The sequence below is a fragment of the Thunnus maccoyii genome, chromosome 18, assembly GCF_910596095.1.
Source record: "Thunnus maccoyii chromosome 18, fThuMac1.1, whole genome shotgun sequence".
NCBI classification, from domain to species: domain Eukaryota; kingdom Metazoa; phylum Chordata; class Actinopteri; order Scombriformes; family Scombridae; genus Thunnus; species Thunnus maccoyii.
Genome location: NC_056550.1, coordinates 121601 through 136763, shown reverse-complemented (window position 1 = coordinate 136763; position 15163 = coordinate 121601). Strand labels below are relative to the sequence as shown.

Genomic DNA, 15163 nt, shown 5'->3' with positions numbered 1-15163 from the left:
ATAGCATATGATTCACATCATTTTCATACTCAACAAACCATTCATTGACCCCATGTGCCCTATGGATGGGGGCATTGTTATCCTGGAAGAGACCACACCCATCAGGATAGAAATGTTTCATAATAGGATAAAGGTGCAAAATGCGCTCAACAGCATAACAGAGGCATCACATCCCCTCACTGTAGGGGTCAAGCATTCAGACCTGTACCGGTTTTTCTTTTAATTTGGCAGCACTCTGTAGGTGTTAATTGTGATGGTGGCATTGAGAGTCTCAATGCACTGTAGGTGCAAACTGTAAACTTCATGACTTTGGCTCACTATTCTCATTAGCTTTTTGAAAATTAACAAGTTCTCCAAATTAAATATATATATATGTATGTGTGTGTGTGTGTGTATATATATATATATGTGTGTATATATATATATATATATATATATATATATATATATATATATATATATATATATTACACACACACACCACACACACACATATATAAAATATATATATATATATAAATAACAAGCCCTTACGACACAGATTCCCTTACCACAAGGGCGACTGACCTGATGTTGAAAATCATGACTAAGCTGGACACCCGGCACCCCCATAATCAATTACCAAGTGACAAAGTACCCTCTGAAAGTCTGCTAGAGGATGTGAATGCAGCACTACGTACTATCCCTACTAAGACCATAACTGAGACCATTCAGCTTATATACACCACAGCAACAGTGATCCTAGAGATGCTTGGCTACAAGATGAACACCATAAGCCACAAAGACAATTACGCCCCCATGGAGAAGGAGGCTGGAGGCCAAGATCAAGGTGACATGGAGAGAAGTTAGTCAACTCTCAGAGCTACAGAAAGACCACAGCAATCTCCCAGAACAAGAACTAGCAACCATTACAATGGCAGTGTAGGAATTTGTGCACTCAAATATCTTTATGATTTTATGGGGGGAATTTTGAATTATTATTGTGCACAACTCTAACAACGAAATTATTGTCCAGTGACATAACTCATATTAGAGTATGTATATTAATATGGAAATAGTCCTCCTTGTTGGACACACAAGAGAGGTATATTAGAATTATGATTGTTAGTAATCGTAAATATGATTTTGCAAGGGTATAGGTTAAGTGACTGAGATGCAAGCACAAGAAAACACAAACAAGTTCACTTTAGATACATACACATTTATTACTAATACTACAGCTACTAGCACTACAACATTTTACAGACAAGATACAAGAGGGAAAGGGAAACTGGTACCCAAGGCTATGGCAAGTGAATGATTGAAATGCATGATGCAGAGTTATCTATTAGGTAGTTGGTATGAGAAACCTGATAAACAGATGAAATGACTGTTACCTGAGAAGCAGCAAGTCAAATCAACGGTACCACAGCTTAGTTCAGAATTGCCAATTGAAATTACAAATCATGAAAGCACCAGGGTTTAAGCAAGTTGATGGAGGTTTTGTATGAATACTTGCTTGCTCCCTGGGGTGGCTTCTTGTGGAGAATGGAGCCCGTTGTGCTGGGGTGAGGAGCTGGAGTCTGAATCTGGTAGTGATGAGTGAGTCAGCCGGTCCGGACTTGAAAAGGTTCCACTGGAAGAGAGCTCCTGGCTTATGCTCTCATGCTCTCCTAGGCTTGATCCTCAACTCATGACTCCAGATTCAGAAGATGCCCTGAGTCATATCTTCAGACTGGCCAACTGCAAGCTTTCCACCATGGCAGAAAGCAAGAAGAACCAGCAACCAGCATCAAGCAGCCCAAAAGAGCCGCCTAAAAACAGCAGCTTAAAACAGCAAAACAGTGAAACAGCAGACAGCCCAAAAACAGCACAGAGTTTCAGATAAGACACTGTTTTAAAGTTTCAGTCTGCCCACCCAGTAGATGCCTCCTGGTCAATCCCAGGGTTGCAGAGTTCTGGGGGAGCAAAGTCAGTCCCCCCTGTCCACAGAAAGGCGGGTATAGTTCCTGAATAGAATTGCTTTATTAATCACAGTATTTAAAATTTAACAATTGCGTGATTCCTAATTTTGCAATTCGGATAGTAGCTTTAACATTCTGACAGTGAAACAAGCAGAATGATACTAAACATGATATTGTTATCATGGATGATGGGATTATGTTAGTGGTATATGTCTTGGCTTAAAGGCAGTGGAATAAAAGTCTAACCAAAGTACATAACAACACACATATGATATACACACATATCAACATACAGCAATAATTGTCCTTAGACAAAATCTAAAACTAATCCATGGATTTTACAGTCCTCTGGTCTTCGGTCTGACTGCAAACGGCAGGGATCCATGCCATTTGAGAGTGTGTATGTGTGTTTATGTGTGTGCGTGTGTGTGCGTGTGTGTGTGTGTGTGTGTGTGTGTGTTTCTGTCACTGGAGCATGGCATATTGTGCAGCATGTCTTGTGCCTTATGCTGGTTTGCCCAGTGATCAGTTCTTGGGTTGGTCACTCAAGTCCTGAAAGTCAAAATCCACTGTGGGATTAAAGTTGGTGCCAGCTCGTCTCTGTGTGTGACTGGCTCCTAGGGGTGAGTTATGATAACCAATGATGGCGGTCATTTATTCAAATGGTACTATCATTTCACACTGGGGTGATCTGCCTATCTTGTTGGCTCTTGTAGCTTGAAGGCTCAAAGATGGTTTGGGTCAGCGGTCTGGTTTGTTGACCATGCAGGAGATGGGGGGTTTCCTTATTTGATCCATTCTGTTTGCAGGAGGTTGTTTAGATGGTCTGGTCAGTGAGGAGTCTGGGACCCTCACTTTATTGGCCAGGATTCCTGGGGGCTGAAGAAAGAGCTGGTCTGTTGTTTGAGGCTTGTGCTGTCTGCATTCGAAACATGCAGGGACTTTATCCTACAGCAGACATCCAAGAAAGAGTGTCAGGTATGAAGAGTTGGACAGCACCGGGCCTGGAAATACACACCTACTGGCTAAAGAAACTAAGTGCACTCCATGAACACCCGGCAGCACAAATGAACCAACTGCTGATGGATGGGATGCACCCAGAGTGGTTAACCCAAGGGTGGACAGTTGTGATCATGAAGGACCCCCAGAAGGGCATGATTCCATCCAACTGCCAGCCAATAACCTGGCTCTGTACAACATGGAAGCTCCTGTCAGGCATCATAGCGGCTAAGATAGGCACATGGCCCAATACATGAGCAAGGCCCAGAAACAAATTGGTAGTAATACCAGGGAAGCAAGTGTTACCATCAAGTTACCATCAAGTGCGGCACATACCAAGGTGTTGCACTATCCCTGCTGCTGTTCTGCATAGGCCTGAACCCCCTCAGCCAGATCATCTCAGAGTGGCTATGGATACCGGTTTCGAAGTGGAACAACCATCAGTCACCTCCTCTACGTGGATGACATCAAGCTGTATGCCAGGAATGAGCGAGACATCAACTCACTGATCCATATCACCAGGATCTACAGCAACGACATCGGAATGTCATTCGGACTAGATAAGTGTGGTCAGATGGTATCAAAGAGAGGGACGAGGATCAGAACTACCAGAAGGACAGCTACAAATACCTTGGGATCCCACCCACAGGCAAATGGGAACCTTGAGGAGGCCGCAAGGAAGTCAGCCACAGCCACATACCTACACAGAGTAAGGCAGGTCCTGAAAAGTCAGCTGAATGGGAAGAACAAGATACGGGCCATCAACATGTACACCGAGGACTGGTGAGTGTCAGAGACACTGTCCAAGATGAAACAACCAAGATCCAGGAATACATCAGGAAGATGGCCCCCAAAGATGAGCTGCTAAGTGAATACCTCAGTATATATATATATATATAATATTATATTGGATTGCTTATGTAATTGTTAAGGAGTTTCTTTCACTTTAAAAGAGCAAGGGGAATTAATAAAAGAAAAATAAATAAAGCATGACAGTCGCAAGTTTCAATGGTTCTACTGTGGTGTTTGAATTTCTTAATAAAAACTGAGATGAGATGTTTTTCTCCAGATAAGGCACATCTATGCATAATATATTTATATACATTTACATGTACAAATAAATTATTTGTTTAGAGTTGTAAAGATGATGTAATCCAAACAGCACATTACTGAAGAAAAATATTGCAAATATGATCGATAATAAACCCAGCAATGTCTGGCCAAAACTATCATCAGTTTCTTTTTAAAGAAGTTGGCACATTCTTGTAAATTTAGCTGCTGGCTGAGACAGCAGCTAAATTCCCCCCATCCCAAACCAGCCTCTCCCTACTGGCAGTACCTGCAGGCAGTAGATCCTCATCAGCAGAGGAAGGAGGACAGTGGTCAGGATGCATGACTGATAATGACTGATGTCTGTGTTCTTCATTCTTTCTAAGCTTCACTCAATATTTTGATGTCAGGAATGTTATTGATTTTTTTGACATTTTGATTTATTTCTTATGGGATATTGAATGTATAAAGTGACTTTGCTATAAACATTACTGTTGCTGCTCTGGAAACAATATTTAATTTTATTTGAAATATAAATCAATTCTAATCTTGTTCTGAATTTATTTTTTTAAAATAATATATTTTTAAAAAAGCAATCCTGTAGTTATGAAAAAGAACCAATAAGAGTATAAAGAACTGGGCAGATTAGGAGTATCGATAAAATCCTAACAATACCCATCCCTAATGTATATACACTCACTCAGAGTTTGGACTCTCATGAAATGGCTGTGAGTAAGTATAGTGCACTATACTGTACACACACAGCCTGTGCATTTACTTTATATATACAATCTTTTTTACAGAGCACACTATGGCAACACCCCTGGAGGATGTCGGCAAACAGGTCAGTAAAATTTCTCACTCAACTCCTCCTTTTTCTCTGTCACTCACCATTAGCCATCCATTGTCTGATTCCTCAATCACATGGAATGTAGTGGTTTTTCCACATAAAACCCAGCTTTGTGAAGTGAGTGTATGACCTTTGGTCAAATATTAAAGTGTGTTCTATAAAAATGTTCTAATACATGGTAGTAACCTTTAATAGGCCACAGGCACAGTCATGACTTTGGTATTTTACTTTGTTGCGCTTATTTATATGTGTATATATATATATATGTATGTATAAAAAAATCTCCCTGTCACTCCCCTCCCATGGGGGGTGGAGGTGTGTCTTCCTCAAGCTCGGGTCCTCTACCAGAGGCCTCGGAGTTTTAGGGTTCTGCGCACTATCTTAGCTGTTCCTAGAACTGCGCTCTTCTGGACAGAGACCTCAGATGTTGTACTCGGAATCTGCTGGAGCCACTCCCCCAGTTTGTGGGTCACAGCCCCCAGTGCTCCGATTACCACTGGCACCACTGTTGCCTTTACTCCCCACATCTTTTCTAGCTCCTCTTTCAGCCCTTGGTATTTTTCGATCTTCTGGTGTTCCTTCTTCTTGATGTTGCTGTCGCTTGGGATTGCTACATCTATCACTACTGCCTTCTTCTGTTGTTTGTCAATCAACACAATGTCCGGTTGGTTAGCCATCACCAGTTTGTCAGTCTGGATTTGGAAGTCCCACAGGATCTTGGCTTGGTCATTCTCAACCACCTTAGGAGGTGTCTTCCATTTATGACCTTGGGACCTCCAACCCATACTCAGTGCAGATGTTCCTGTACACTATGCCAGCCACTTGGTTATGGCGTTCCATATACGCTGTTCCTGCCTTCATCTTACACCCTGCTATTATGTGCTGAACTGTCTCAGGAGCATCTTTGCACAGCCTGCACCTGGGGTCCTGTCTGGTGTGGTAGATCCCCACCTCTATTGATCTTGTACTGAGTGCCTGTTCTTGTGCTGCCATGATTAGTGCTTCTGTGCTGTCCTTCAGCCTTTTCCAGCCACTGGTAGGATTTATTGATATCATCCACTTTTTCTATCTGTCGGTGGTACATGCCGTGTAGGGGCTTGTCCCTCCATGATGGTTACTCCTCCTCTGCATCATTGGGTTTCTGCTGCCTGAGGTATTCACTTAGCAGCTCACCTTTGGGGGCCATCTTCCTGATGTATTCCTGGATGTTGGTGGTTTCGTCCTGGACAGTGGCTCCAATGCTCACCAGTCCTCTGCCTCCCTCGTTCCGTTTAGTGTACAGTCTCAGGGTGCTGGACTTGGGGTGAAACGCTCCATGCATTGTGAGGAGCTTTCTTGTCTTGATATCAGTGGCCTCTATCTCCTCCTTTGGCCAGCTTATTATACCAGCGGGGTATCTGATGACTGGCAGGGCATACACATTGATGGCCCGTATCTTCTTCCCATTCAGCCCACTTTTCAGGACCTGCCTTACTCTGTGTAGGTATTTGGCTGTGGCTGACTTATTTGCGGCCTCTTCAAGGTTCACATTTGCCTGCGGGATCCCAAGGTATTTGTAGCTGTCCTGAACATCTGCAATGCTGCCTTCTGGTAGTTCAACCCCCTCCATTCTGATCATCTTCCCTCTCTTCGATACCATCCGACCACACTTATCTAGTCTGAATGACATTCCGATGTCGTTGCTGTAGATCCTGGTGAGGTGGATCAGTGAGTTGATGTCTCGCTCATTCCTGGCATAAAGCTTGATGTCATCCATGTAGAGGAGGTGACTGATGGTTGTTCCACTTCAGAACCAGTATCCGTAGCCACTCTTTGATATGATCTGGCTGGGGGGGGTTTCAGGCCTATGCAGAACAGCAGTGGAGATAGTGCATCACCTTGGCATATGCCGCACTTGATGGTAACTTGTGCAATTGGCTTTGAGTTGGCCTCCAGAGTTGTTTTCCACAGGCCCATTGAGCTCTTGATGAAGGCTCTTAGTGTCCTGTTGATGTTGTACATTTCCAAGCATTCCAGTATCCATGTGTGTGGCATTGAGTCATAGGCCTTCTTGTGGTCAATCCAGGCGGTGCGCAGGTTGGTCTGCCTGGCCTTGCAGTCTTGGGTGACTGCTTTATTGACCATTAGCTGGTGCTTAGCACCCCTGGTATTACTACCAGTTCCTTTCTGGGCCCTGCTCATGTATTGGGCCATGTGCCTATTCATCTTAGCCACTATGATGCCTGACAGGAGCTTCCATGTTGTACAGAGGCAGGTTATTGGCCAGTAGTTGGATGGGATCGTGCCCTTCTGGGGGTCCTTCATGATCAGGACTGTCCGCCCTTGGGTTAACCACTCTGGGTGCGTCCCATCCATCAGCAGGTGGTTCATTTGTGCTGCCAGGCGTTCATGGAGTGCAGTCAGTTTCTTTAGCCAGTAGGTGTGGATCATGTTTGGGTCAGGTGCTGTCCAGCTCTTCATACCTGACACTTGGATATCTGCCATTGTAATGGTTACTGGATCTAGTTCTGGGAGATTGCTGTGGTCTGCTCTTAGATCCACTAGCCACTGAGCATTGGTGTTATGCCTCCTTCTCCCATATGCTCTTCCAGTATTGTTCAGTCTCAGCCCTGGGTGGATCTGTTCTTGTGTTATTACTTTGCCACTGAGAGTACACTTTGGATGGTTCGGTGGAGAACATCCTATTTATTCTCCTGGCTTCTGCTACTCCTGTGTATCTCTTCAGGGGGGTAGCCAGAGCTGTGAGCCTTTGCTTGGCAGTCTCCAGTGCCTCAGGTATAGACAGCTTGTTGTACTTCCTGGGTATCCCTTTCGTCCCCACACCTTTCTGTAGCTCTGAGAGTTGACTAACTTCTCTCCGTGTTGCCTTGATCTTGGCCTCCAGCCTCCCGCTCCATGGGGGGTAATGCTCCTTGTGTCTTATGGTGTTCATCTTGTAGCCAAGCATCTCTAGGATCACTGTTGCTGTGGTGTATATCAGCTGATTGGTCTCAGTTACAGTCCTAGTAGGGATAGTACATAGTGCTGCATTCACATCCTCTAGCAGACTTTCAGAGGGTACTTTGTCACTTAGCCTTTGTAATAGGTTAGGGAGGTGCCGGGTGTCCAGCTTAGTCATGATAGTCATTCTTAGGTCAGTTGCCCTTGTGTTAAGGTCTGGCCTTTTGTCTCTGTAGTCCCCCTCTGTCATATTGTCTGCATGCCATGTGTTCAGTCACCAGGTGACTTCAGCCATCTTGCCATTGTCTTTCTCACACACACACACACACACACACACACACATACACACACACATACACATACACTTGTATATAAGTACACTTAGCTAGATTAATATTGTGTGATTTGCTCTTTTACCTTTTGTTAAATAAATGTTTTTGGATATACCTGTTGTCTGTTTTAATGTTGCACAAGAATGAGTTTTGCCAACCGCTGTTCTGCAAAGAACTCCAAAATCCTTCAACCGTAACTAGTTATTGATATGGTAATTTGTTTATAGTTATTAAGTTAATTGTTAAGCAAAGTTCAAATTGATAGATAAGTTCACTTTGAGACTGAATTGGCTATCTTTTTCCCTGACTTCAGGGTGGTGCCCCGTTATTGTTAATTCTTATTAATAATTTTATTGATTTTAATAATTAATAATTATCTTGATAATCATTAATTATTGCTGATAGCCAAACTTGTAGCCAAGGCCCAACAACAGCTTGAACACCTGGTGTGGAAGTTAGTATGCACATAGACTATCTCAGTGGGCTTTTCAGTGCAGTACAGTGCATGTGTCAACCTCTCCCTTTATTTCATTAGGAAATATACCAAAATAAAGGAAAAGGAGGGAACGACACCACACAAATACGTTGAATAAAAAGGGGGAAGAGGACTGAGTGTAAGGGATTGATGGATCGTCTGAATGGAGCTGGCCTCAGATCTGGACATGGCGCACATGTCGCAGTTTGTTATTAACTATTAGATTATTATTTTGTAACAATGCTTCATGACAATAAATCTTATACCGTTGGAAAACCTGTTTATTTCCCTTTTAAATAGTGCCACATTTGTAAGGAACATGCATTTGTGGGAGGAGCAGCAGAGCTGAGTATGTGAGTTGCGCTCATGAAAAATTTGTCAAATCTTCTCTATCTATATTGTCCTGCAAACCTTGACTGCAAATCTGTAGAGGACAACCTACGTACTGCAGGCTAAGTGCTGACAGGGTGAAGAAACGGTCTTCTTGGGGTGTCGTCTTTTTGGGACACCCACTTCGCGGCCTGTCTCTGACATCCCCCGTTATATGGAACTTGGCCTTGGAGATGGTACTAGGGCTCACTCCAAATAATGCCACAACCAGCTTGAAGTTGCCCTATCGTACGGACCCTATCCAGATCAGTCAAACCTGGCATGCCAATTCTTGGAGCAAACACCTACTGACCACTGTAGCAGGGCCCATGCTCACAGGTGCTGCCAATCAGATGCCAATCAGGCACCTGATTGGCAGCACCTGGGGGTACCAGAAGCTTAAAACAAGAGTCACTAGCAACAGCAAAATAAGCTGTTTGGCATTGGCAGAGAAGATTTGGCAAATTTTTCATGGGCGCAAGCCACATACTCAGCTCTGTTGCTCATCCCACAAATGCATGTTCCTTACAAATGTGGCACCATTTAAAAGAGAAATAAACAGGCTCTCCAACGGTAAAAGACTTATTGCCAAGAAGCATCGTTACAACAATCTACCAAACACAAATTTCCTTACTTTTTGTGCTAAATTTTATATATATATATATATATACATACATAGGATTAAGACACACTGGAAAAACTGTTAACCTATCCTTTTACACACTTATCTTAAACTTATATGAGGCTTCAGCAGTCTGAGTTAGTCATATCAAGTGGATGTATACCAGGAGATACCTACTTGATATGACTCATTTGGACAGCTGAAGCTTCATATTAGATTAAGATAGACTTTTAAATACATTTTTGCACAGGAGACTTGTGGTTTATGTCCCCCATCACTTACAAGTAAGTGCATTGTGAAGGGATCTTCTAATCTTCATCAAATGAATCTTCATTTGGGTACCTGATTGTTGTTTTAAGACAGACTTAAAAAAAAAACTGATGATTATCTGAGTTAAAATATGTGAATGTGTCAGTTAAAATATATGTACTGTACCAGTCAAAAGTTTAGACACACTTTCTCATTCAAGAGGTGTGTCCAAACTTTTGACAGGTACTGTATATGAGAATAAAAATGTTTGTGTGTGTGTGTTTGTGAGAATAAAAATAAATATATATCAGAAGGAAAATATACAGTATGCACTGTATATGAGAGTAGAATGAATATGTAAGAGTAAAAATAGATGTATATGTGAGGTCCAGTATGTGCTTGCATAGCTTCTCTTACTGTATGGTCGCATTTCTATGTAATCACTGTGTGTTATCAAGTCTTGCCTTATTTTTTACATGACAAGCTGAGCTGCACAGTTCTCAAAAAATGTGATAACCTCGAGATTCTTAGTCCTAATGTGTATGCATATCATGCATTGTATATGTGTCCAACCCTGACCAATAGATAAAAGTAAAAAAATAAATATTTTGTTTTATCATTCTAATTTAGTTGAAGTAAGAGTTTTATTTTGATTTAAATTCATTTTAATAAATATATTTTTCAAAATGTTAAATATAAATATAATATGATGAATGGAAATGACATTATGTCAATGGAAAAACTTCTGAACTGTGCCATGAATTGTTTGTGTTGGGGATGGTTGATGTCAAGAAGGCATTAAAAGTATAATTTCTTTTTTGCTTACCTCAGGTATGGCGAGGGGCATTCCTCTTGGCTGACTTCATCCTTTCTAAGCCATTCATGTTCAAAGGAGCAACAGTCCTAGAGCTGGGAGCGGGAACTGGCCTAGCCAGCATCATCATGGCAACCATAGCCAAAACAGTGTACTGCACAGGTATAATGTCATCAAGTAGATCCTAATCAAATTGTATACTGATCAGCTACTGTATGTCTTATTTCTCTTTGAATATATTAGTCTGAAATTTAAAAAAAAACGAACTATTCTGTGAATACAACTGAATCAACTTGAAGCATGCAAGGTCATTCTAGATCTTGGTAACACTATGTGCAAGTAATCTGAAGGCAAAGGTCAATTTACTTGTTTTCTTCTGCACCTTAAACTGCATCTCATGGTCTTCATCAGGGAATGGAGCTGGCTTAGATTTTATCAGGTGACCACTAATGAAGACTGTAAAATTAGTTTGAAAGCTCAGAAAAGGTGTTGAGAATATTTTGTCACACCTACTTAAACTAAGGTCAAGAATGAACTTCCATTCTCGAGTCGTCTCAGTTGTATTCACAGAATCCTCAGTTTAATTCAGATATTCAAGCAGTGACAACACACACATTGTAAAGCTGAATTGTAGCCCTTTTCTAAATTCAAGGTACTGTACCTTAAAAATGTGCTTTAATGTCCTTTTGGGGGGATTTGGATAGGTATGATAGAGAAAAACTATTTTGAAGTTTAGCAAACAGTAGACATTTTACTGTTTGTTTTCATGGCTGAATTATCTAATTTTGTGTTGCAGATGTGGGGGAGGACCTTCTAAGCATGTGCAGGAGAAATGTTACATTAAATACACACTTGATGGAGCCTTCAGGTGAGATATCACTGACTACGTTTACATGCACAAAATATTCCATTTTTTGCCCTTATTCCGAAAAAAAGGCTCACTCTTCTCTCATTCCTCTCCTCTGTCTGCCTTCCAGCTTCAGTATATGTCATTTTGCCAGTGCAGGGGTAAACAGGCAAGAGAGCTGTGTGTTGTAAACTACAGTAAAAAACCTAATTGAGACCCATATTCTAAATGCACTGTATACATGTCCAAAGAATGCTCCTAAAACTAGAATAATACCGGCATATCCCACGTCTTAATCGGAAAATGTTACATTCAGATAAGGCCTAATTTGGAATATCCAAACAGAATATGCTGTGTACATGACTTGTATCAAATTCAGAATATTGTCATATTCGGAATAATAGTGGAATATTAGTGTGCATGTAAACGTACCCACTGTGAGATTACTTTTTCTTTTTCCCCTCATTTCCCCTCAATTATTTCCAGTTCTGAATGGCTTTTGCAGACTTTGATTTTGTTGTAACTTGTACCCTATTTCTGCATTTTGTTTTTAGATTTTTTTTCTTGTCAAATTTGTTAATGAGCTGGAAAAAAGTTACATTTTGACTTAAACTGTAGAGTAAAATGAAAACCCAAGAAAAGCATATAAAAGTTTGGCTAAATACTATGTTTTCTGACCATCAGGTGGTGAGGTGAGAGTGAGAAAATTGGATTGGCTCCAGCATGACCTTTGTACAGGTAACATACTTATTTTTTGCAGTCACTATCTGGAGTACTGGCCAACATACAAAAAGACACACAAAAACTAACATGTTGTCTGAGAGCTATCATATAAATATCTTGACATTCCAATGAAAATAAAGTACAAGAACAGTATATTATGTGTGTTGTGTTTACAGACACAATTACATAGAATGAAACGTCCTCCTAAAAGTGATGAGAAGGACAGAGCTTCAGTCTGGGCTTGAGAGAGATTCCAATCACTGAGTGCCACACCAAACACTGCCAAATTTTGTTCTGGGCTCTATGACCTTGACACATGACATGACTATGACACCTCTATGAAAAAATTTTAAGTACCTTAGTCCAGAATTGATTCAAACTTGGACATGACCAAAGTGAATTGATAATAAAACTACAGTGGCCCTGAAGTGCAAATCACAACAACAAATCAAAAAACATAACAACAAATAACAAAACACAACAACAAATAACAAAACACAACAACAAATAACAAAACACAACAACAAAAGAGAAAACACAACAAATCACAAAACACAACAACAAATAACAAAACACAACAGCAAATAACAAAACACAACAACAAATAACAAAACACAACCGCAAAAGCAGAAAACACAACCGCAAAAGCAGACAACAGAACCGTAAAAGCTGCCATCCTCCTAAGATCCTTAAGACTTTACAAATTAATAAAGCCAGACTATACTGACCTTTATTGTAAGCTGAAGACCTCTTTATTTACTAATACTATTGATTTTGCTTTAATATTTATGTATTTTATTTTTATTTATACTCCTAGTGGGGGCAGTACTCTGCACATTTCCAGGTCTATATTTATATGGAATATCTTAGCATGAGTTCACACAGTTCAAAACTCAAAACTCCCACTCTGTCCTGATTGGTTAGCTTCCAGAAGCTGCATCACAGCCAACTTTCGCCCCCTCAGGAGGCTATGTCAACAACCTATGAAACAACTTCAAACATATAACCCATCGGAGTTATAGTTTTTGAGATCTAAACCTAAATTGATATTGAGAGCATTGTCAAGCTCTCATTCACTGCCATACAGTCTGCAGGCTGTGTGTCTCCTCACCCTCCCTTTCTAAAATTTACAGATTCTCTCCTCCTGAAGCACTGTGTAGACATATATCCTTATGCTCAGCTACTTCTGCTGCCACTAATAATGTACAAATCTTGAGGTTAGAAACTTAAGTTTTTACAGTAATCAGTTTCTCCTCAAGAAACTTTTACTGTGTTATGCTGGGATTCCTGAGTAGCTCAGTGGTTTGTACTGTTCCCTCATCAGTGTTCCATTAAGTTCACAAGATTCTGAGTGATTCTGACACAAAACCCAAACCCTTCTTCACTCTTCATCGTTACCTGGCACCCCCATACACAGCAAAACTTAGCCATTTTCCCTTCAGTTGAGAGTATATCTCAGCTTCCACTCAGGCATCCTCCATCAGCTGTGCTAGTGACACGACGCTACTAAGTTAGGTTAAAAATGTCCGTGAAGTTTGCGGACATAGTAGCTAAATCTGTCAATGGAAAAAAAAATTTCAGCGGATATCTTAGTCACAAAGAGATTGAGCTAGCAAAGCACTTTTGTGTTTATATATATGGTATTTATTCAGTTTGGGAAATGCTGCGATCTCCAGAAAGCATTAGCTTGATTAGCTAAGCTAATAGACTTGATGGAATCGAACTTGATTGAATCGTCTCTGTTGCTAGGTCGTTACTAAGGGTTGACCTACCTGCTGGAGTAGTTAACTAGGTTTTATTACATAGGATTCTACTGACCTGAGTGATTGTTTTCCACGTATTAGTCATACCCCATGTAGTTCTATGGAAACAGAGATAACACAAGCAAAAAGTTTTTGGTTTTTTTTGTTTGTATCTTTTATTTTGTTGGTAAATGTTGTATAAACGCAATATTACATTCGAGGGTGTGCTTTACCTTATTGTTGGCACTTCAGTGATGCTTATGGAATTCAGTGCAAGCGCCTCATTCCTGACCACATTACTGTCGTGCCAACGATGTTGGTAAAGCACACCCTCAAGTGAATATTGCTTAAATATTGCATTTTCCACTGAGAATAAAAGGAATATCAGCTGTCACAATGTCAATTTTTTCAACGCTGATATTCTCATCAAAGCTGAAAAAATTGACATAGTTACTGATTTTAAATATCTTGGTGTGACACTGGATCCAAATTTGAACTTTAAGAAACATGTTGAAAAAACGGTTAAAACCATAAAGCACAATTTAGCAAATTTTAGACATATTAGAAACTGTCTCTCTTTGGACGCAGCCAAGATATATATGCATGCTATGATTCTTTCTCATATGTCTTATTGCATCACATGTAGGGGGCAGGCTGGAGAAACAGCCACAAAACCCCTTGAGTCCTTATACAAACAAACTCTAAAAACTCTGGACAAAAAGCCAATGCATTTCCATCACTGTAGGGTACTGGAGAAATACAATTTACTGAGCTTTGACAATTTTAGATTATTCTCAAATTTGTGTCTAGTTTATAAAATTTTAAATGGTTTGGCCCCCCCTCCACTATGTGACTGTGTGTACACTCACTCAGTAAGTTCTATTAGATCCTCCAGAATATCCTCTATACAAGATTGTACCATACCATTTCGTCGTACTGCATTTGGGCAGTCAGCTTTCTGTGTGAAAGCCACCACTCAGTGGAATGCCCTACCTGATTATATGAAGAACTGTAGTTCTATCAATGCATTCAAGGCCAAATTAAAAAAAAAATAAAAAAAAATTTAAAAAATCAACTAAAGACGAATCAGCTGTATGACCGCTGAGCCTAGTATACATTATTAATTCTTAATTGACATTGTGGGTGTATGTGATGTGCTGTTGTGTGTAGCTTTGTATTTTGTATGGTGTGTTCTTTGTGTTTTGTTT

At 40.6% G+C, this 15163-nt stretch overlaps 1 protein-coding gene across 3 annotated transcripts in view; it reads left to right on the top strand.

The window, feature by feature from the left end:
• Positions 1-15163, top strand: part of mettl22 (methyltransferase 22, Kin17 lysine) — a 48603-nt gene that overhangs the window by 10015 nt on the left and 23425 nt on the right. For all 3 annotated transcript variants that reach the window (XM_042392018.1, XM_042392017.1, XM_042392019.1), the window contains exons 5-8: positions 4796-4836; positions 10661-10805; positions 11440-11511; positions 12175-12228. In XM_042392018.1, the coding sequence (XP_042247952.1) occupies positions 4796-4836; positions 10661-10805; positions 11440-11511; positions 12175-12228 (312 nt within the window). The remainder of the gene's footprint in view (positions 1-4795; positions 4837-10660; positions 10806-11439; positions 11512-12174; positions 12229-15163) is intronic.